The sequence below is a fragment of the Sinohyriopsis cumingii genome, chromosome 6 (assembly GCF_028554795.1).
Source record: "Sinohyriopsis cumingii isolate HCF-2022 chromosome 6, ASM2855479v2, whole genome shotgun sequence".
Classification (NCBI taxonomy): Eukaryota; Metazoa; Mollusca; class Bivalvia; order Unionida; family Unionidae; genus Sinohyriopsis; species Sinohyriopsis cumingii.
In genome coordinates this window covers 160,119,568-160,143,221 of record NC_142966.1, presented here as the reverse complement: position 1 = coordinate 160,143,221, position 23,654 = coordinate 160,119,568, and the positions used below count along the sequence as shown (strand labels likewise).

Genomic DNA, 23,654 nt, shown 5'->3' with positions numbered 1-23,654 from the left:
TTCTTAATATTAATACCTTCGCTCTAAACACTTATATAACGTCAAGGAGGCTGCAAATGGATCTGTACTAAATGGTTCTTTCGTAAGAAATTATATTCATGGCTGCAATTTTCAAAAATGATCCTCCCTGGGGCACATTATACACTTCAAATCTAGTCTATGTTCATTACAGACATTTAATCAAAATGCATCTAAACGAGAAACAAATTGTACGAGTATTTAGATATGTATAATTACATAATATTTAGGTTTTGACATGTATAATGTCGTATTGTATGCCTAGTATATACTCTCGGAAAAGAACATTGCATATAGCATGTTTTGCAAACCAGGTGAGTCAGTTTCTTCATACGAGTTTTATTTAGTTAATGCTCCTATTGCTCAAAACTTGCAATAGATCATTCCAAACCTGTCACTAGATCGAATCCTCGTAACACCCAAATGCCACGTTTCAAGTGGGTTTACAAAGATCAAGGATGGTGTGTGTTCGCAGAGATAACTTTAGGCAGGATAATACAGGAACGTGCATACAGTTGCAAAGACAATTCACCATTTCAGCAAACATATGCCCGAGACCAAATCATGCCGAAGTATCATTCAAAACTAAAATTTCATCCTAAACATGCAGTATTTATCCTGACATGTAATTACTGTACCATATACATCATGTTGCTGAAATCTTTGAAATAAATGAGTAGACATAAGAATTATATTCGAAAGCAATCAGTCCGGAACTCGCCATGTACCGCAACTTAACTAAACGTTGTCCAAGATCCCTCAACATGCCAACCATTTAAAGTAAATTCGGGATTGATTTATACAGAATACGTTATCATTAGGCGTTTGATTATATATATATATATATATATATATATATATATATATATATATATATATATATATATATATATATATATATATATATATATATATATATATACGTTTTTGTCTGTATGCCACTGTATAATCCTGGATATGTGCTTGTATGTGTCAATCTATTATTCTTCTCCATGCAAAATCATCATTGGATTATTTGAATAAAGAAGAAACGAACGACAAAATTGAATGATTCAGACTCACAATTTGCTTTCTTATATCCCAATATATATATATATATATATATATATATATATATATATATATATATATATATATATATATATATATATATATATTAGTCAACCGCGTAGTCATTTTATCGATAGATGTCGCGTCAGTCATCAAGACCAATAAACATTCACCCATATATATCCTCATCATTAAATATAGAGCACCGACAACACAAACCGACACTTATAGAAAATATGTCATATTTCCTGAACTGATTATTGGAACATGATATGATTAGTTTTATATATCTTGCCGTTGTTCCGATATTTATATTGCTAGAACAAATCAAGTAATTTTGAGATGCTACCGTACCGTCAGTTCTTCCATATACCGTGATGGTCTTTACAATAATATTGAAGCCAATGTCAACTTGCCAGGTATGGTTTACCGATGATGTTGTAGAAATGGTTGCGCTACAGGTCCTGGAATTTTCTGGATCCCTGCCATCACTATTCCCATCCACAGCCTTATCAGCAGTCCAGTTGAAATTATTATAATACAATGTTGTTGACTGGACTGCAGGCTTATGCAGAGCAAAATTCACAATACCTTAAAATTAAGAAAAGCATTCGTTTATTTAAAAGTGAGTGTTAATAAAACTGACACTGTTATGAATCCATCAAATCCGATCAATTCATCTATTCATGTACGCATATTTTCTTCATGGCAGTGCATCGAAAAGGGTTATGGACTACAATTTCCGAATATTCTGTGAGCAGTAAACAGTAGCAATTTCTCACTTGTGATGTATTGTATGGTTGCTTGCATTTTTAGTAATTATGTTATGTTTAATGATAATCCTGTGAGTTATACCTTTCCATATCAATGCTCTTCGTAATTTAAATGATTATTTTCTCATTTCTAATACAATTGTACATTTAGAAAATTATTCTGTACAATTACTAATGTACAATATTACGTTATGTTACATTACAATATTCTGTTCAGTGCATATATTCTATAATATAAAGCTGACCACTGTAACAAGAAAACCGTGATAAACATTAGTTCCGTTCAATTTAGTATATGCTTTCTTTCTAATTGGACTACCAGTACTAATTTGTAGTAGTAATAGTGGATATCGTTATCGTTATTGGATGTCGTTGTCTTTGTGTTTGTGCTGATCATTTTCATTATCACCATCACAGTAGTAGTAGTAGTAATAGTAGTAGTAGTAGTAGTAGTAGTGGTAGAAGTAGTAGTAGTAATAATAGTGGTAAGGTCGCGGGTGCGAACCTCAATGATTCACACAAAAATATATATCAATTTTACTAGCAGCTACCTAGCTTCGGGTCAGTATTAAGAGGTTAATGTTAAGAATGGCAGACCTGCTGTAGGGATAATGTGATTTGAGAGGACACGATGCTACATCTTAACGATATAACTTAAATTGGTAAAGCTACATTAAAAATCCAAACACACATAGAGTACTAGTAGTAGTAGTAGTAATAGTAGCAATTGTGCTAGAAGCATCACAGCCAATAATTATGGTTCTTGTTTCGTTGATATTTTTATAACCAATAATATGTACAAACACAGATATATAAATATATTTCAGAACTCGTGTGTTCGTGAGGACATGCCAATGCTTTCTAATATTGATGTATGCAATTACAGTCACGTAACTGTATGTTCTAATGACTATAGTTCTCTGCGAAAATAACGTACATCATCTTTCTAATGTGTAAACTAATATATGTAACAATTCCACTCCTACCACGACCTTTAATAATAATAATAATAATAATAATAATAATAATAATAATAATAATTAGAAGAAGAAGAAGAAGAAGAAGAAAAAGAAGAAAAACACAATAAGTTTCGAATACAAGTGCAAGGTCGGCATACTACCTCAACATACAAGAATTAGGTTTGCGTTCCGTATAGGAGTTACATCAGAAAGTGCACAAAATCCAAGAAAATATTTAAGATCTCAATATTTTTCATAGTTCATTATACAAAGCATATATTCGAAATGTTAATTCATAAATAGTAATGGTACCTTCTTCATCAAACGGAACATTACATTCAATATACAATGTGCCCCTTATTCAGGCTTATATGCGGTAGTAAGTGGTAAATACGGTAATATATGTGTTCTGGAAGCAAAGGGGACACATTAAGTGGGTTTCATTCAAATAACATCAGTGGAAACATCTGAAATATCTGAATCGCTTCAATCATGGGACGTAGTGGATGAATGTTAAGAACATTTGACGAATTGCCTATTCATGTATTATAGTATTATATAGCCTTCTTTCCAATGATAAAATCGTGTTAACTGTGAGTTATTTACATTTGAATAGTAGCATTGTATAATGATTCAGTTGTAATGGATATATGTGCATTCCACCCAACAATGATCTCACACCACTTCGTTCTCCCCATCACACATGTATATATAAAGAATATAAATCATATGGTGAATAACATTTCAAGTGCACAGGATCCAGCAAGGGATCACGTTTGTCAGGGATTGATTAAGATAAATGTACTAAACTGACTACGAACAGTACAAAACTAGAATCTGGCTAGCCAAAGCGCTTTCGACTCTTAATGAGTCTTTTTCAAAGGCAAATACAAAGCATAGACAAGACAAACAAATAAAACAGACAAACTGTTGTCTTTGTAAAAATTTACATGAATATAACATGTTGCAGATGCTGAAAGAAGATTTTTATTGACCTAGAAATCGATCAGAAATAGCGTCATCTGTTATTGTATGTAACTTTATGTATGCGCAAATTACATCCCAGATATGTTATTGTTATATTTGTTGTTAGAGGTTATTGGGTGGCCAATAAACGAATTTAGAAGTTTATTGAAAAAAGAACATGTCGGCTGCAAAAAAGTAAGTTTATTTGTGAATGCCTGTCTTTTTCTAGTCTTCTTGCTTTAAACCGCTTAGCTTCAATGTTCTAAGGCGGCGTATCCAGTAACATTCCTTTTCTTTCCTGGTTTCGAAGTCCATTTTGGGTTGTGAGCAATTGATATAAGTGTTATATCACTGAAAGTGTGGCCATGGGAGGAGATGTTTTCTGCGCTGGGCTTCTGTACAGCTTCTTTGTCATCCAATCAGATCTCTGAAGGTTGATCCTTTTGTGTAGTTTTTCAGTTTCTCCAACATACTGGATGCTACAGATCTTACATGTGATGAGATAAATTACATTGTCTGTTTTGCATGTTTTGTTTGATCCATGTATGTTCAGTTTTTCTCTATTCACTGTGCTATAAAATGTCCTGATTTCCATCATAGGTTGGCAGGTTTTGCACCTTTTATCGCCACAGGGGCCAGATTGACTAGTGTGGCATTGTTTAGTAATTGGCGTTAGCTTCTCCCTGACCAGGATGTCCTTAAGGTTTTTTGGTCTCCGGTAGGCTACTACAGGTTTGTTCGGGAGTATTAACTTTAGTGCGTCTCACGATTCCACGACGGGCCAGTGTTTTCCGATGAAATTACCTACTTTGGGGTTGTATGGATGGTAGGTCAAGATAAATGGTATCCTATCAGCCTTTTCCTTCTCTCTATATTTAAGTAGGTCATTGCGGTTTTCTTCATTCGTCAATTTGGTTGCTTCCGCAATCAGGTCTTTGTCATAGCCTCGGTAAGTTAAATGTTTAGATAACTCTTCAGACATTGTTAAACAAATTTCATCTTGTTAGAAAAGTATGCATATCCACAGTGCCTGGCTATATGGGATGTTCATGATGCAGTGTTTTGGATGGCAGCTGGTTGGGAGGAGATAATGGTGTTTGTCGGTTGGTTTAGAGTAAATATCTATATGGAGTTTCTTTTCTACCAGTCTAGTTGTTGTGCCCAGGGAAATGTGGTTTGATTTGGAGACTTCTGCCGTGAATGTTATTGAATAATGGAAGTTGTTTGCCTTTGATATAAAATCATCCAGATTTTCTCTTCCATGTCGCCACTTCATTTCTATATAGTTGATGAAGCGCATCCACTATTATGGCGCAAGTTCCATCGATGCTAAGAGTTGACCCTCCAGTATTCCCCTTAAAATATGTGCATACGAACTGGTCATTTTTGTACCCATTGCGGTTCCATTGATTTGTCGGAGAAATTGAAAAACGAAACAAAAATATCTCCTCCCATGGCCACACTTTCAGTGATATAACACTTATAGCAATTGCTTACAACCCAACCAGAAAAGAAAAGGAATCGTACTGGATACCAAGCGGTTTAAACGAATAAGACTAGAAAAAGACAACTATTCACAAATAAAATTACCTTTTTGCAGCCGACATGTTCTCTTTTCAATAATTCTTGCTTATTTGTCACCGAATAACCTATAATTACATCTATAACAATGAAATATCAGGGACATAACTTGCGTACAAACATTTACATAAAATATGGCTCATAGATTACTATGTCAATATAAAATATTGTTCAGCATCCGCAACAAGTCATAGTCATGTAAGGTTTGTCTGTTTTATTTGTTTTTTTATTGTTTATGTTTCGTATTTGCCTTTGAAAAAGACTCATTACGAGTCGAAAGCCGTTATCTAGCTAGATATTAGATTTGCACTGTTCGTGGTCAGTTTATATATATATATATATATATATATATATATATATATATGTGTGTGTGTGTGTGTGTGTGTGTGTGTGTGTGTGTGTATGGGAGATCGAAGTGGCGAAGTGGAGTGAGATTATTATTGTGTGCAATGTTGAGATATTCATTACAACAGAATTATTATACAATGCAACTATAAATCTGTCAATAACTCACAGTTAACAAACTTTGATCATTGGCAAGAAGGCTATATAATACTATAATACATGAATAGGCGATTCGTCAAATTTGTTTAGCATTCATCCACTACGTTAACTGATTGAAGCGATTAAAGACATTTCAGATATTGCCAATGTCTATCATAAATTGATTTGTTATTATGTGTCTATGCAATCATTATATATATATATATATATATATATATATATATATATATATATATATATATGTGTGTGTGTGTGTGTGTGTGTGTGTGTGTCCCTTTTGTTTCTTACGCCGAAAGGCTTGCAAAATGAAATTCCAAAAGTTTATTTAAGTATAGAGTTTAGTTTGAACACTGACTAGAAACAGCAAAGTCTTCACATGATTAACGTACTACCAGCATGTATTGTACGTTATGCTTATATCTAATTTAGTTGTTCATGTAATTATTCACAGTAAAAATACAGGCACAATTTCATTGAGCGTAGAGTTTGAAGAGACGCTAAAAACAAGCACATTTGTTTTCCTTGTTATTAGAGTGACTTTAAAAGTCACATAAAATGAAATTATACCTCTGTTTGGAATTTTGATAAAGATATTCTTGAGATTGGTAACATTATTGCGAGATTTTATATTTTTTCTAATAGTGAACAGAAGAAAATCTGGAATTCATCGAAGCAAAATAAGATTGTTTTGGTCCACTGCGTTCGAGGTGAACACCTTAGATCCGCTTTCAGGCAATAATTTTAATATTGATTTTCAATACAAATATGTTAAAGTCTATAGTTTTAAATGCACAAGGATACTAATATCCAAAACCGGGAAGGTAAGAAAATGACATAGATTAAGGTGGAAAATCTAGCAAGCAATTACAAATATTTGACATAACATAATTTCAGTGTTTTTAATAGCAGTATTTTTGAATGCGATCTGCAAATAAGATTCTGAAGAGAAGTCTATTTAACGATCCAAATCGTCATTTATTACATCCTACATAAATGATCTGCCGATTGATACAGGTGTTTGATCCTTATTTTCAAATCACACAACCGAATTCGAAGGATGTTGATGTTGTTTTTGTATCTGAACATTTTATTCGCACTTAATAGAACATTATCATGGTATGAAATCTAACAATGCGCCTTCTAATGTATCCTTCGTAAGCAAACACAAGCATGTTAACCATCCGTTAAGTGCAAAGGTCGCTAAGCTTATTTAACAGATTTTGTTACACTGTGATAGTAGTGAATTAGACACTGCAGTTAAAAGTTTAAAAACAAAAAATTTACAACCACAAATTATTAAAGTAATGTTGTAGTTGTCTAATTTCAAAGCATGTAAACTACGATTGACTTTTCTAGACTAAAGTGACATGTACCCATTACGATAACCAAATCTAATTTATCATCACCAGTACACCTGCCTTCGTCGCAAAGAATTCCTTTCCAATGTGCATCACACCCCGGAGGACAGGTTCCTGTCACCTTGTTACATGGGTGGCCACCAAAACACTTCCCACATGTGTTGTTGCAAAACTCCGAGTACATACCGTCGAGACACTCTGGATTTGTTTTAAAATATATAATATAACCGATTTTGCTTCATATAATCGAAAACGTCAGAAACTATGTTGAATGATGTTCATAGCGAATCGAGTTAAATTATTAGTTAAAAGCTATATATGATAACAAGGAAGTGTTTAGATTAAAAGTAAAAGCTGGGCTGAAAAAAAATAATAGATGTGATTATGAAACCAATTAAAATTAAAGGAAAATTTATGCGTGAATTTTATTTATTTTAGTTCTGCCTTTGTCTTTAGCACCATTTTCGAAATTTCAAATGTCCTTGTCAGAGGATTAACCGTTTCCTTCATACTATATTAATTCGATATAAATATTAATATAGCTAAATGTTACACAAGTTCCAGAAAAAGAGGTTTAGCAGGAAACACATTAAATTTAAGGACAATGGAAACAAGATATACTGATTTCTAGAAATGTGAATAATAATGTAATATACTTCTGACTCGTCTAGTATTGATAATGACAAGTTAGTTCGAATGTAAACTCTGCAACAAATGTATTGTTTTAAAAATTCAACATATAAAAACTCATTTTATTTTATTTAATTTTTAGAATCGTCAGATGAGCTGTCAACTGATTACGAGAAATAAACGTCACATATATGATATGCAAATGATGTATTTAAAATATGTTGTAGTAAACAAACAGCGAACAGCAAAATAAATATTTTCTCTCTCTACATCCAATTACCGGATCTTCCATTTTTTCCCACTATTGGAGATCGTCACTGCATTCATTCTATTAATGAGCAAAATCTCTTAATATTATTTACGACAGTGCCGGACATTTCCTCACCTGTCTCCTGGACCCTTGTTGAAATAACTCATTGTGTTGTGTTACTTCGTTTATCAGTAGATTCATTCAGAACGTGCATCTAGCTGATTCAAAGAGTATGTGTTTGAAATCACATAGTTACTGTGCTATTAATGTTGACCTATGAAGTCAACATGATAATTCATATCTAAAATCTCATTGCACTATTTTTCCTGGGAACTGAGTTTTAGTGCGAAGAACAAAATTTCGTGGCTATATATTTTAATTGATGTTCAATTTCTATCAACCATGAAAAGCAATTATTTCCAATAAAATTATTATCGAGCTGATAAATATTTGGCTGAAAGATATACGCAGCACTAACCAAGTAATTCATACAAAGCAGAGAGTAATTTTATTAAATTAATCTTACTCATCGCTCCTGTAGGAAGAATACTTTTAATTGATGTAAAAGACTTCATTCGAAACATTTTTCCAGAACGCAAATGAATGCGAGTTAAATACTTTCTATCTTTCCATGGAAAATCCAGTGTAATCAGTCTGAGTTAAATTGATATTGTTTAGGAATGTTATTTGAAACAATGCATTATTATCTTATCTTATCACTTATTTTTTGTATTATCTTGCATTATTTAATGATTTACAATATACGGAATTACATACCACCTTCGACAGTTACTTCGCATATCGTCAGGATTTTATCATACCTCGTCAAAGATATGACACGGGCAATGACATCGTCTGGTTTAAAAACATATTGAGTCGTGTTTGATGAATTGCTTGGTAATTCCTTATTATAAATCCATGGTTCTGATATATTACCAATATACAACTTCACTCCATTAAGTTGATCAAGGACTGAAAAAAAATAAAAACATAAAATCATACTCCTGCGCATATTATCGCAGATTAAGCAGCTCATATATCATTCTGTATAAGTCAGTATTGTGAAATGTGATCAATTTAGAGTTTGCGCTTTAGAACTTGTGTCATTAAACACCATATTTGTTTCATTAGAAACTACTTTTATAGGTTATTGATGCAAATATAGGTAACCTGTTTTCGATATTAAATTTGTTCTATCTGAATGGAAAGTGAATGATTTCTCCTTTATAGAACTAAATGTTTTTCTCAAGTATTAGTTTCAATAGGTTTTGAACAAAAATTCTTCTCTGTTTCATCTTCAAAATAAACACGATAAATATTGCATTCTTCTGACTTTGAATCGGATATTTATGATATTTTGACAGACTTACATAAGGACTGTAGTTTATTCGGAAGAGACCATTGAACCTAGCCTGTGATGAAAACCAGCTGAGTCAATTCCTTCATCCGAGTTGTATGCCCCTATTGCTCAAAACTTGCAATAGATCAATCCAAATGTTGGCATTAGATCGAATCCTCGGAACACCCAAATGACACATTTCAAGAATATGTTAAGTATGCGTTCAGTAGGTTTAAAAAGATCAAGGATAATTTGTGTTTGCAATGGTTACTTTACGCAGAATGAAACATAAACGTGCATACAGTTGCAAAGACAATGCACCTGATACGCAAACATATGCCCGGGACCAAATCATGAAGAAGTATCCATCAAAACTAAAATGTCATCGCAAACATGCAGTATTTGTTCTGACCTGTAATTCTTGCATCATATACATTATGTTGCTGAAACCGCTGACTTAATGAAATAAATGAGTAGACAGAAGAATTGTATTCGAAATCAATCAGTCCGAAACTCGACAAGTACCGCAACTTAATTAAACGTTGCCCAAGCTCACTCAACATGCCAACGATTTAAGTTAAATTCGTGGTTGACTGATACAGAACCAGTTTTCATTCAATGTTTCAATTTGTTTTTGCACGTTTTGTCTGTGCAAGTATTGTATTATCTTAAATAATGGAGAAGCGAAGGAAGAAATCAAAGGATTCAGACTTTCAGTATTAATAATACTATTATTGACAATGCAAGTACAGTTAAATTTGCTCATTTATATTCCACTCTACATATAGATATTGGTAAATCGCGTTGTCATTTTCTAGATAGATGTTACGGCAGACATCAAGAGAAATAAACATTCATACATACATATCCTCGGTATTAAATATAAAGCACCGACAACACAAACTGATACTTATAGAAAATATTGGACATTTCTTGAACTGATTATTAAAACATAATATGGTTAGTTAGATCCATATTAGCATTGTTGTCATTTTTTTTATTGCTAAAACAAATCAACTAATTTTGAGATGCTACCGTACCGTCAGTTCTTCCATATACCGTGATGGTCTTTACAATAATCTGGAAGCCAATGTCAACTTGCCAGGTATGGTTTACCGATGATGTTGTAGAAATGGTTGCGCTACAGGTGCTGGAATTTTCTGCATCCATGCCATCGGTATTCCCATCCACAGCCTTATCAGCAGTCCAATTGAATTTATTATAATACAATGTTGTTGACTGGACTGCAGGCTTATGCAGAGCAAAATTCACAATACCTTCAAATTAAGAAAAGTGTTCCTTCAATAAAAAATGTTTGTGAATAATACTGACTAAATTCTGAATCCATCCAATCCGATCCATCCATCCAATCCGATCCATCCAGCAACCCATCTATATATGTACGCATATTGTATTCTTTTCCTTATTTATATAGGCAACAAAATCAGAATATATCTTCCCAACCGTATCAACGTATTATTTATGATGCACTGCATGGTTGCTTGCATTTGTAATAATTATTTACGTTTAATGAGAATCCTATCAGTTATACCTTTGTATGAATTGCTCTTCGTAAATAATAATAATGTTTAATTTGAAAAACAATTGAAAATTTTAAAAATGGGCCTGTACAATATTTACTTACAATATTATGTTCATAAACTTTATGCTATATCGAGCATTGCCTAGATGTTATAAAACAAAACCTGAACACAGTAACAAGACTAACGTAATATTAACTCTACCAATTAAATTTATTATACGTTTTCTTTTTAATTCGACTAATAGTACTAGTAGTAGTAGTGGATATATTTCTCTTTGCCGTTGTCTTTGTGGTCGTGATGGTAGTCTTCATTGTCGCTCTCACGGTAGTAGTAGAAGAAGTAGTAATAGTAGTAATTGTGCTGAGGTCGCGAGTCATCGAGCGAATCATATCGGAGACTTATATCAATTATATTAGAGCTGCCGCCCTTGGCGCTCAGCATTAAGACGTAAATGTTAGGATTAATTGTCCCAGTGTCAGGATAATGTGATTGGATAGGAAATTATGCTACATGTATGCGGGACACGCGCTAGTGATAAACATCATTATGAACTGCCAACGCAGACATCTTAACCATATGACTCAAATTGTTAAAGCTCTAATGAAAATCCAATATCCATATATATATATATATATATATATATATATATATATATATATATATATATATATATATATATATATAAAGAAATTTCGCGGAATGCATATGATATGTCATATTTAAGAGATCTTGGAACAATATGTTCATGAATACCGTCATAACGATATACTTCCAGTTGATGCAGAATGTAAGATAATGACAAATCCGATTATTCATAAAAAAGGGCGAAATCATAATGCTATACAGAATGGCGAGAGGATTTTGTTAAATGATTCATAAGCTTTATGCGATGGACACGTGGCGAGCAAAGCTTTGATTAGTGAGCCACTTCTTTATGTCTAATCACAAAACTGCAATGTTGGCACTTTGATTTTCACTTAGGTTATTCCTAACAAATATCTTTTTTTCACGCCGCAAAGTCTTGTTAATGAACGAGTCAACTATAAGTTTACATCTAGTTGCAGCAAGAATTAAAATGCACACACTAATTAGATAATACATAAAATACAATAAAGTGCAAAAGTTTATACATGAAACATACGATCGAGGAAACAACAAAGCAGCATACGAAATAGTAGATATATCAATATAGAGTAGAACCGACTGAATTAGAACGATACTATATCGTGGAGATAGTTAAAGATTAGGTAGGGAAATAAGAAAATACAACATTTAAATGTGCAAAAATGGTAAATAGAGGCCCAATGTGCGTGCAACCCATTTCATATTACGATTTTTAAACTTTAATAAAAATATTTTAAAAAATACCAAATTCAGAATCTAAATTTAGTAATCTATAGTTAACATGGCTATCACAACAATAATTGAATAAATATTAAGTTCACTAAAACCCAAATATTTCACTTACGAGTTGGTAAACACGGCTATGCTACATATATATAGAGCAGAGTGAGACATGAACTTTTCGCAGAATCAATTGAACTGAGCATTGTGGAAGGCAGTAACAGAGCGGAGGATTCCAACTGGTATTTAAAAGTTCAAAGTGTATTATAGTAAGTAATATTTATTTATTAGTTTCAAGATTATTTGAAAATAATTTAACTTAGCTCTTTTTCGTGTGCAAAATGCCACTGCCTGTAGATGATGTGTCTAAACCTAATATAATCTGTATAGATTTTGAATAATAATATTGTTATTCTGGAACAACCTTAACTTATCCACGAGTTGTATCGGGATAAATCAAAGAAAAGAATAAACGTATTCGTGGGATTAGATAGTGGTATTGGGAGGACAAAACATAAAGCTATTTGAATGATAAATTTGATGCACATGAACCTACTGGAATTAATTACGTTTTATCACAAAATAGTAGTGGACGTATACATGAAATTACTGTAAGGTTAAACCAAAACATTAGGTCTTATGTAATGTCCATTTTCGTTGGAAAATTTTAAAACATGACATTTCTTATAAAGAGTATCAGCACAGTAACATACACTGTTAAAAACTGAATGGAGCTATTAATTTTTGACCATATATTGTAAACAGATGAGAGCACTGGGATAAAATTTCAACAATGCGTAGCAGGTTATCATTTGAAATTGGATAATGCTCTTGGTAGTATCAGTATCGTTTTGTTATTAATAAACAAAGTCGTATGATACGAAAACAAAATCAAGAAATCGAACGACTAGTTTAAATTTGAATTAGACCGTACTATCTATATTATTTTAGTAGGCAACAGTTTTCCAAAGATTCATTGTGACAGTACGATATGAAGTTACAGAGGACAAAGAAAGATAACGTGAGGAATATTTTACAGAAACGAAAGACATGACATGATAGCGGAAACTGTATAACTATGCCTGACTCTATTGTCTAGACTGGTGTTACAGTCATTAACACAATGGAATCCTTTAACTTTTGCATCGACATTCTACAATATTTCCCCTACAAACTGTCTCCCTCTCTTTTCTAGAATTTTCTAACTGTGATTGCAATACAGGTAATTTTAAGGACTGAGTCACTGTAAAAAAAAATCTCCTTTTTTTTCTTCTTTGTAACTCTTAATTTGATCGCATTGATGAAGTTAGTCATCTTAAATGCTGCAAACATTTCTCTCTCTCTCTCTCTCTCTCTCTCTGTCTGACAGTGTCTTCGAAATGTTGTGACCTGTTTTCATTCGATACAACACAGCTTGTATTTGACCAATCAAGCCATATTCTCTTGTTCAGGAAGAGACAACTCACAAATGACACAATGATTTATATGATGAATGTTTCATTTTAACTCACACGTTTAGATTACATGATAGAATACCTCTTGTATTGAAGTACATTGAGTCTAGGACTAGCATTTGGAAAGTTAATGTCAATGTTAATAACTTGTCTTACACTATATAAAGGTCTTTTATCTCGTGTTGGTGAATATTCGGAAAGTTTCATCATTGTGGGAATTTATCTCTTCTTAATTTGTGTGCTCCCTGGATTCGTCGAATTTTCATGTCCTCTTTGTTGCATTCTGTACTTTAATATCTTCGTTTTTATGTATTGTACTCTACTATTTAAGGCAAAACCTTGCAGAAGCGCCAATTTTCCTGTTATAAAAACATAAGCTACCTTCTTTCTTTCCATGTCCACACATGGGACAGGATTTGAAAGCAATTCTTTTATTTACCAAATACAATCAAAATTTCTAATTCAAAATAACTGATCAAAGTAAATATGTTAGTTGACAAGAGTAAACGTTCTTCCCATTACAATTTTTATTGACCTAATCTTACAAAATGGAAGGTGAACAAGACGAAAATAATCATGAATCTAAGGGTAGAAATGAAACTAAAATGGTTACTTTACAAAAGCCAAATAATGGACAATTTGAAATCGTTTAGAAAGGTAAATCCGAAGGGCTACACGTACCGGATTCCTAAACTATACTCAAATTCTGGTGATAAGTACTACAGTTTATTTGCATGCACATGCCGAATTAAACAAGAAGATTACTAAAACTATTTTTGTTCAAACTTAAATCTGCTTTTGCAAGTGCATTCTTACAATTCTTGAAAATGTTGTTTAAGATTTCCATATGTCCACAAACTAACATTGATTTAGGAGATTTTTAATAATGAATTATTCCATTTTCATGCAGTTATTTCAAAATCGGTTGCTGGACAGGATGTTTAGTTTCACGGACACGATTGTTCTTACTGATGTTTACATAAGTTTCTAATAGCTAATCAGGTTCACAATTGAAACGTTTTTACTGATGAAGTATTAATGGCATTTATTCTACTTTTCTTTTAATCAGTTTGCAATCTAATACCCTATGTGTTGCTAACATCTACAGTTACTACCTAATACATATTTTGAAAAATCCAACATCTACTACTAGGTAATTGCAGTTGCATCTGACGCAGAATGAGTAATAATGGGTCAACGGATTAGGCAACTAGAATACGTTCAGGAAACGATTTCATTTCTAGTTTAAAATACAAACCAGCACAAAATGTTGACACCTTGTCAGGGATAACAGGTAACGACTTAATACGCTGCAGATTCAATAAAACTGGCTCCAACGCCAAAAATATGACAAATATCTACGGAAATTAAACCTCAGCTGAATTATGGTTTGCAAGAATATGTTCTTGTTCCTTTCTTATTTAATGAATTCAATTCAATAGTGATATATTTCGAAGCAGAATTGATCAATCCCAATATTCTAAAATCTCACGAAGTAATAAGGTAAGCAGCGAGTGAGATCATAGCAGTATATAAATGATAATCAAACCAATTACTGATAATGAACTCAACCATGAGTGGTTTATTCAGATCATCAATGTATATATAAAAACAAAAGATGAAGAATGCAATCAAGAAGAACATGGAGTCGAAAATTCAACGAAACTGGATATAGAAAAAGTACGAAAAAGAAATTGGTAGGAATGGAAGAAATTGAAGAAAAAAAAGATTTGTAAAAATATAACTGCACACAGAAACTCCTTGAAAGTTTAACTTAGTCCAATTGAATCATTTAAACGTTTAACCCTCGGAATAATTTTGCATAATTCTCAAGGTACGGTCTTTTTAAGAATATATGTGTTCCAATCTGTAAGTCTACGAACATATACATAAGTCAAGATTTCCTGTCACGACTCTTACAAAATTTGCATATGAAATGAAGAATGCGAATATAGTGCTTTTATTTCAATTAACTGTCCTATTTGCCTCGTTTAAGAGAACGAAGAATTTCTGGATAGTTTCCAGGTGATCCTTCCAAGAATGCCTGTAAATAATGATGTCGTCAAATGAATGCATCAAACCATTTATATCAAAGGTTACCATGATCAATAAGCGCTGGAATGTATGCATCACATTAATTTATTCCAGGTGTTATCATGTTGAATAAGTGCTGGAATGTATAGGGAGAATTCTTCATACCAAATGACATTACATTATATTGATAGAGTCCATCTGAATTGCAAAAGTCTAACTTTCTTTTGCTCTATCCGTACGTGGAATCATCTATAATCCTTTTGACAGGTCAAACGTGGTGACATATTTTTAATTTCAATCCTGTCAATACAGTCATCAATTCACGGTATTGGAACTTAATATGTTTTGGCGACACTGTTCACGTTTTTGTAGTCTGTGCACAGTGGGAAATAATTATATGGTTCCTGCACAACAATAGACAACAAACTTCAGTTACATTTGTTTGCTTCAATAAAGCCATGCTCCAACAAATATTCAACTTCATTCTTCAAATATTGGTGCTTAAGAGGATTCATCCTGTAATGGTGCTGCTTTACAGGTTTAGAATCTACAATTTCAACATCGTAGTAGATATTGTTTGTTCGAGCTTCGACATCTGGGAAAACGTGTTCATATTCACATACTAGCTACTTTAACTCATTCGACTTCTCTAGCTGTAGATGTGAAAATTGATTGTCATGACTTTTTGTTATTTCAGAATTTTGAAGACTGGTTGACCCAAAGTCATAATATTCCAATTTTAAGCCATCGTTTAAATCGTCATGGTGAGAGTCAGGAACAACTAAATTCATTGAATGATTAACAGAGCTATCTCGACCAACATACTCTTTGAACATATTGATATGGTCGAATTATTTCCCTTTCAGCCTCCCAGGAGTATCGATGATATAATTTAAATCACTTACTTTCTTTTTAACTGCATAGGGACCATAATACCTAGCCTAAAGAGGACTTGAGGTATGGGGAAGAGAGCTAGAACTTTATCAGCAGGTTAAAAAGTTCTTTTCTTTGTAGCTTTGTCATACCTCAATGTCGTTTTAGGTAAAGTAGACTAAAGATTATTTCTTGCAATTTCACAAGCTTTTTTATATTTAAAGTCAGGAACATAATCAACTAAATTAATCTCTAATGTTTCAGTTAAAAGTTTTTCTCTCAACAACTTCAAAAGGTCCACGAAAAGAGTGTCCGAAACAAGATTGGAAACAATAAATCCAAACTACTCTTGAATCGACTACCTAACAGCAAACAAGAACATGTGAACCCCTTCTTCCCAATCTTCTCTGGTATCAAAGCAATATGACCGTATCTTAGTCTTTAAAGTATGATGAACTATTTCCAACGCCCCCTGGCTTTCAGGGTGATACGCAGAAGACTTGAACTGTTGAATACCTAATTCATACATAACTTGACGGAAGATTCCTGAAATACAATTAGAACCTTGATCTGATTGGACCGACTTAGGATGGCCAAATAGTGTAAGGAACTTAAGGTTTTGACTATAGTTTGGTCTTAATATTCCGTAAAGGAATTTCCTCTGGAGAACTTGTTGACGCACACATAATGGTCGACAAGTGTTCGTAGTCTACCTTTGTTTTTGGAAAAGGACCTACGCAATCTACTATTATTCTATTAAATGGTTCGTCCAATGCAGGAATTTTTTGTAAATTAGCTTTATGTATCTTCTGGTTAGGCTTTCCTGCCAACTGACAAGTGTGACAAGAGTTTTAAAAGTTACAAACACCACTCTTAATTTTAGGGCAATACAATTGAAGCAAGATTGGTTTTATTTACTCGCAAATGACAAGCCAAGATCGTTTCATGGGCTAAACTTAAACGTTCTTGTCTATATGACTTAGTTACCACAGTCAGATAACTACCTGACAACACGTCATCAGCAGGTACCTCGAGTGGTCTCTATTGTCCCCATTGGTCAAAAAATAGCAAGTTGGTAGCCATATGAAGAAAAAAAAGAGAGATACCAAGATTGTTTTCCTCTTCGACGATAAGAGTGTGTCGTATATCACCTTCAGTAGAGGTTAGAGAATGACTAGTTTAAAAAGAATAACAATGATCAATACATTTTGATTGATCTTTAACAGGAGCAAAAGCGACCTCATCAAAAGCAAGACCAATGCATATGAATTAAAGATCAAATGATGGCGGTAGCAAATGTTGTAAGCCATATAAAACGTTATTTGATTGAATAAAAAAAGTATAATTTGCCTGGAACAAAACCCATTCATTGTTTTGATGTTGTTAGCGGAAGGTGAAATTAACATGGCTGTATGAATCAGACATGTGATACACCTGAACCTACCGACAGGACGAATGTATGCAACAAAACAAGATAAAAGTAATGCAAGGTTAAATCAGTGACTCATAACTTATGTAGTATGCATTTTTGTAGCACACATTTCAAGCATAATATTTAGTACAGAGAGTATCACCGCATTACGAGGCACCGTCAAGCTATTAACGGAGCTTTTAAATTTACGACAGAAAGGTTATATTACATATAAGAACATTGTGGTAAAGACTCAACGCTAACAGGTTAAATCTTAAAACTGGATTATGCTTTAGGAGGTAACAGTATCATTTTGTTATTAATGGTCAAAGTCACAAAAATGAGTAGTATCTTAGGATACAAGAACAATTTCAACAACTGTATTAACTCTACCATTAATTACTAATAACTTTTTCTTTTCCGTAACTCTTAAAATCATCGCAATGATGAAGTTAGCAAACTGCAATCTTTCATCTTACTTCTCTCTATCTCTTGGTATATTTCTCTCTCTCTCTCTCTCTCTCTCTCTGTCTCTCTCTCTCTCTCTCTTTCTCTCTCTCTCTCTATTTGACCAGTTTTCCCAGGATCTCATATAACTTGTATGGTTCAAAAAGGGACAGACCACAAGAAGGAAAATGAATGATATGATAAAGGTTTTTTTTTACTCACGCGTTTCATATCGGGATTGTCTACAACTAGCAATTATAGCGTTAATATGAATGGGTTGTCTTGTAAGTATTCCGAAAATTTCATCGTTGTGGTAATTGTGTCTCTTCTATTATTTTGTGTGGTCCCTGGTTTAATTGCATCTTTGTATGTCCACGCTGCATTCTATATTTTAACTTCCCCAAATTGTATGCATTCTACAGTACGTATTCTGGCAAACATTTTCAGGAAGGCCTAAGTTTTCTTTGATAGATCACAAAATATTATCTTTTACATTTCCAATTTAAAATCACTGCTAAAAGGAAATGTATACCGTTTACAAAAGTAAAATATATTCCCAATAGACGGTTATATTACCATGATCTTCCACATTTCCTTGCAAGTAAATGAAAGGTGGACAAGACAAAAACCATTATGACCTAAGGGTAGAAATTGCACTAAACCAATTATTTCACAAAGGCATAAAGAGAGATGTACTTTGAACAGAAAACTCGGAAATCATTGAAAATGCCATATTTGAACGGCTACATATAACCGGATTCCTATAATAATGTCAAATCCAGGTAATGTATAGATAAGTTTAGCTACAGAGACATGTGGTTGGAAACAAGACGATTACTAAAACGTTTCATTGGGATCACTTAATTCTCCTATCGCAAGTGTAAACATATTCTTTCTGAAAACGTTGCTTAATATGACAATTGGTCCACCATCAAATAAAAATTTCGGAGAATTTACAAACCTACTTATTCCATTTTATGTAATCATTTCACAAACAGTTACATGAAATGACATGGCTTTAACAACATGTTTTTCAAATAGCCATACAGATTCACAGTTAAAACAGTTTTGTGTATATTTGATTTAATTTATATTTGATTTAATTTAATTGTTTGTTTGTTATTTTTTATTTTTATACCATTACATGCTATTGTAATGTAACATTATTTACTGGATTTGACATTTTCCAGAAATTCAGTTTGACCTGACTGTTTTCCATAAACAACTAATAATAGAAACCTTATATCTAATGTTGACCTAGATTCTGACCTTAATTCAAACATTAGTGAGAGTTGTAGGAAACAATGTTTTTATGAAATTCTTTCTCAGAGTAGATTCATAAGTGAAATCGAAGCTATACTGGGAGAACGTGATGTTAGGAATGTAAAACGCTTCTATTTTGTTCTAAAAGGGAGCTCATGTGACCATCATACGGGAATCTGTTTTGCGTCGCAAAATAGTGCATAACTTTTTTCTATAGAGAATTCGGGCAGTCGGGCTTTAAGCCATTAATATTTTAAAAGTGTTTTGTTGTAACCAGTTTGTGTTGATGTTTTTATTTATTTTTTTCAAATTATTTTGATTCCACGAGATTTTTTTCCTGGAAATACCTGTGCTCTAAATTTATTCTCGGACAATGACAGTTATCGAAATTTACGAATAATTCAAACACGGAAACAGTATTTGTCGTGATTCATCAAATAACTAATGACACATCAGTACGACGCTGACCAAAGCATACGGTATCGCCTTCCATTTTAGGTTTCAACGGGATTAGAACTCATGTTTATGGCGACTTTTTATTACTAGGAATTTTATTTTGTTATTCTTGGATCATTTTTGGATTTGATTCGTAAAACCGCAATATATATTCTCATTTTTACATTGTTTTTCTTGGAAAATAGATTATATGTTGAATTTGTCAAAGCTTGTTGTCTTCACTATTTTCTTGTTGCGTTTTTTATTTTATTTTTTATTTTTATTTGTATTTTTCCTAATGCTTACAAAGAGAATTGGGCGCTCGTCCTTGGTACATATGAATGTTGGCTAAATTATATCAGAAAAATTGTCCTTTTGAAATTTGAATTTCGATAGTTTTATTATTTTACAATTTTGAAATTCTTAGTGAAATCAGCAAGCTTTTTACAATGTCATCCAAAGTGGAGATCTTTCTTTCAAATCCTACCCAGGAACAATTGGACCTTTGGAGAAAAGATGAATTGATTCTACTGGCCAGAAAATATGATCTTTATGAGGCAAAAGCTTCCTTAATGAAGCAAGAAATAAAAAATATTTTGGTCCATTATTAAGTTTTTTGATAAAAGTGCTCTGGTTTCTATCACTGTCTGTATAAGTCTCTAACATAAAAGAAAATGAATTAAAGCTAAAATACAAACCGAATTAGAGATAAGAAAGCTGAAACTGGAGCTCGCTTTTTTAAAACCAGTATGAAAAGAAAAAAGCGTTCATTAGCTACAAATAAGACTTGAATGAATATTGATGATCAGCTGAGTCTCTAATATATACATTGAATGGCGAACTTGGCCTGAACACAATCGACATAGCTTGGTCTTAGCTATGCATGTTTTACAACTATACTGTATATTTAATTAGGAATTTTTTATTTCATTGCTATTGTAATATAACATAGTATATTTGACTAAACCTTGCCGAAAATCAAGTTTATTTTCTGCTTTGCCTGAATTTATTTAATTTTATTTTATAAACAACTAATACATATAAACAACTTATTCTCTATGTGTTTGGGTTTAATATCAGGATCATTATTAATTGAAGTAAAAAATCGTTGGGCTCTAAGTTTTGGAGTTTACCTGGTGTACCTGACGTAGTCCAGGTTCTGTGTTATAATTTTAGAAATAGATTTCTGATAATAACTAACATTTTTATGTTGTAAACATCAGGATCATCGTAGAACGTTGTTTTCCGTTAGGTAATAATTTTTCTTAGAAAATGCTAATTGTGACCTGATAAAATTCTGGTCGCAGAATATAACACAACCTGACTGTGATAAATCTTAAAGCATGAATACATTCGCCCTTCAGTGACAAGATTATACAGAAATTCGTTTCAGCCTGGAATTTATTTCTTCAAATTATAGAATTCAGGTGATTTTTTCTCTGGAAATACGAAAATACTCTGATATAATTGTTGGACAGAGACAGTCACTGTAATTATAGTGACTTGAAACCTACCATTATAATACTGTGATTAAACAAACTACTGTTAACACATCAGCATTACACAGGTTACAACAGACACATCAACACCTAAATTTTATTCAGGACTTTAAATTATTCGGACATGTGTCTGTAATTCTATGCTTATTTTGGGGTTATGATTCGCAATACTGCAGATTATTTCTTTTCATTTTCACTTTCGATTCTAGGAAAATACATTTATTGTTTAATTTTACAAGGATTGTTGCTTTCACTCTTTTCTACTAGTTATTCTAAGAGCATAGACTCTTAACACAACGATGACGTCATCAGATATTGTGTGCTAGATTTCCACTGAAATCGCTTCACCAACGGATGTCGCCGATCAACGTCGGGCTAATTCGTAGACATGAAAAAAATGGCCGGTTACTCAGTTCCAGGGAGAATATGCATAGTTCCCAATGTGATGAAACGTCGCTATTATCTGGTATTAATGGAACCCAACGATGTTTAGGACCAATATCTTTAACGATCCAGTATCATTCAGACTATTTGGAATATGTGACTTTTTGCACGTAACGGCGGCATTGGGGCTTTAACGAATATTCAACAAGTAATGAGTACTGTTAATCAAACTGACGACCATTATAGAGATGTCCCCCAGCAGCGGTACACAGCAGTTGATCAACTATAGAAATTAGCAAACCGGATAAATTTACTTTCCAAATGGAATGTTGACGTATGTATAAATAATGGCAATATACAAACTCAGTCAGTAAATTTGCTTATCTCACTGTTACGATCTTATTTCCAATATTAATACATGTAATATTCAATACATATCTTGTGAGAAAGCTTGACATTAGATTCACGTGGGTCGGTGGTTCTTCGCATGGTTTCCCATACCAAATAAACTATGAATCTCCTATGGTTCTACTTCTACTGTTATACTGACCATCATGTGTACTGAAATATGGTGTCATGCCTAAACAACAACATTCGATACCTATCTAACGCAGTAACGAGACTGTTGTACGAATACAATTCATACTCCTGTATTCAGGTACAAAAGTGCATACAATTGACTTGATCGAGCCTTTGTTACGTCAAGATCAGCAATGTGCGACATATACAAGTAGCGACATACACCTTGGTATAGACTTACCTAGTCCAAGATGAAGGACGGCAGAAAATACGACGTGGAATAGAAGCTGGTTGCTCATTCTTCGTCACGTACAAGTTGCATGTGCAGTTTTTCTTTTCCTTTCAGGAATTTAATTGGAAGCTTGTCACAACTGTGACGACTGTACGTGTAAACGTGATCCCGCAAGTCAGCTAACAGGGAAGTAAAAATGCACCTTTTCCTGTTAAGTGTATTATTCGGGTCACTGCCTTTTAGCTATAAATCAGTTCCAATTGTAAACTGCAAAGCAAACTCGGCGAGTTATCTTATGTTTCAATCAAGAAGTTTATATACGAGTACAGTTTCTTAAAGTTGAAAGTATTGAATAAGGAGATCTAGAGCCCTATCAGTCCATATTTTCTACTGTCAATACACACACACACACACACACACACATATATATATATATATAAAGAGAGAGAGAGAGATGCTTTAGTAGATCAATGCTTAAAATGTGTATATATAATAAATAAAAATAATAATAATAATAATAATAATAATAATCGCAATGAAGATCAGACACTTTGTGAAGTGACTATATGATACATAGAGATCTTTCATATAAAATTATGTCCCGTAACCAAATCACATAAGTGGTTATTCACTGTGGTTTTCCTCAAACAGAGGAATTATCATGTATATCGTAACATCTGCTGCAAAACAGCATTGAACCTACAGAACCTAAAAGCCACGAATTTAAATTATGCTTATTGATCCTAATTTGTTGCTTTCATATTATACTCTTTTATTCCTGTATTGA

At 32.9% G+C, this 23,654-nt stretch overlaps 1 protein-coding gene across 4 annotated transcripts in view; it reads right to left on the bottom strand.

The window, feature by feature from the left end:
* Positions 1 to 23,051, bottom strand: part of LOC149798396 (uncharacterized) — a 42,769-nt gene extending 19,718 nt beyond the window's left edge. For 3 of the 4 annotated variants that reach the window (XM_089963585.1, XM_089963587.1, XM_089963586.1), the window contains exons 1-5: positions 22,877 to 23,051; positions 10,469 to 10,705; positions 8,867 to 9,061; positions 7,270 to 7,407; positions 1,423 to 1,659 (exon numbers count right to left, since the gene is read on the bottom strand). In XM_089963585.1, coding sequence (XP_089819711.1) covers positions 1,423 to 1,659; positions 7,270 to 7,407; positions 8,867 to 9,061; positions 10,469 to 10,705; positions 22,877 to 22,934 — 865 coding nt within the window. In that variant the 5' untranslated portion in view covers positions 22,935 to 23,051. The remainder of the gene's footprint in view (positions 1 to 1,422; positions 1,660 to 7,269; positions 7,408 to 8,866; positions 9,062 to 10,468; positions 10,706 to 22,876) is intronic. The other variant, XM_089963588.1, reaches the window with a different exon arrangement.
* Between the last annotated feature and the right edge of the window lie 603 nt (positions 23,052 to 23,654).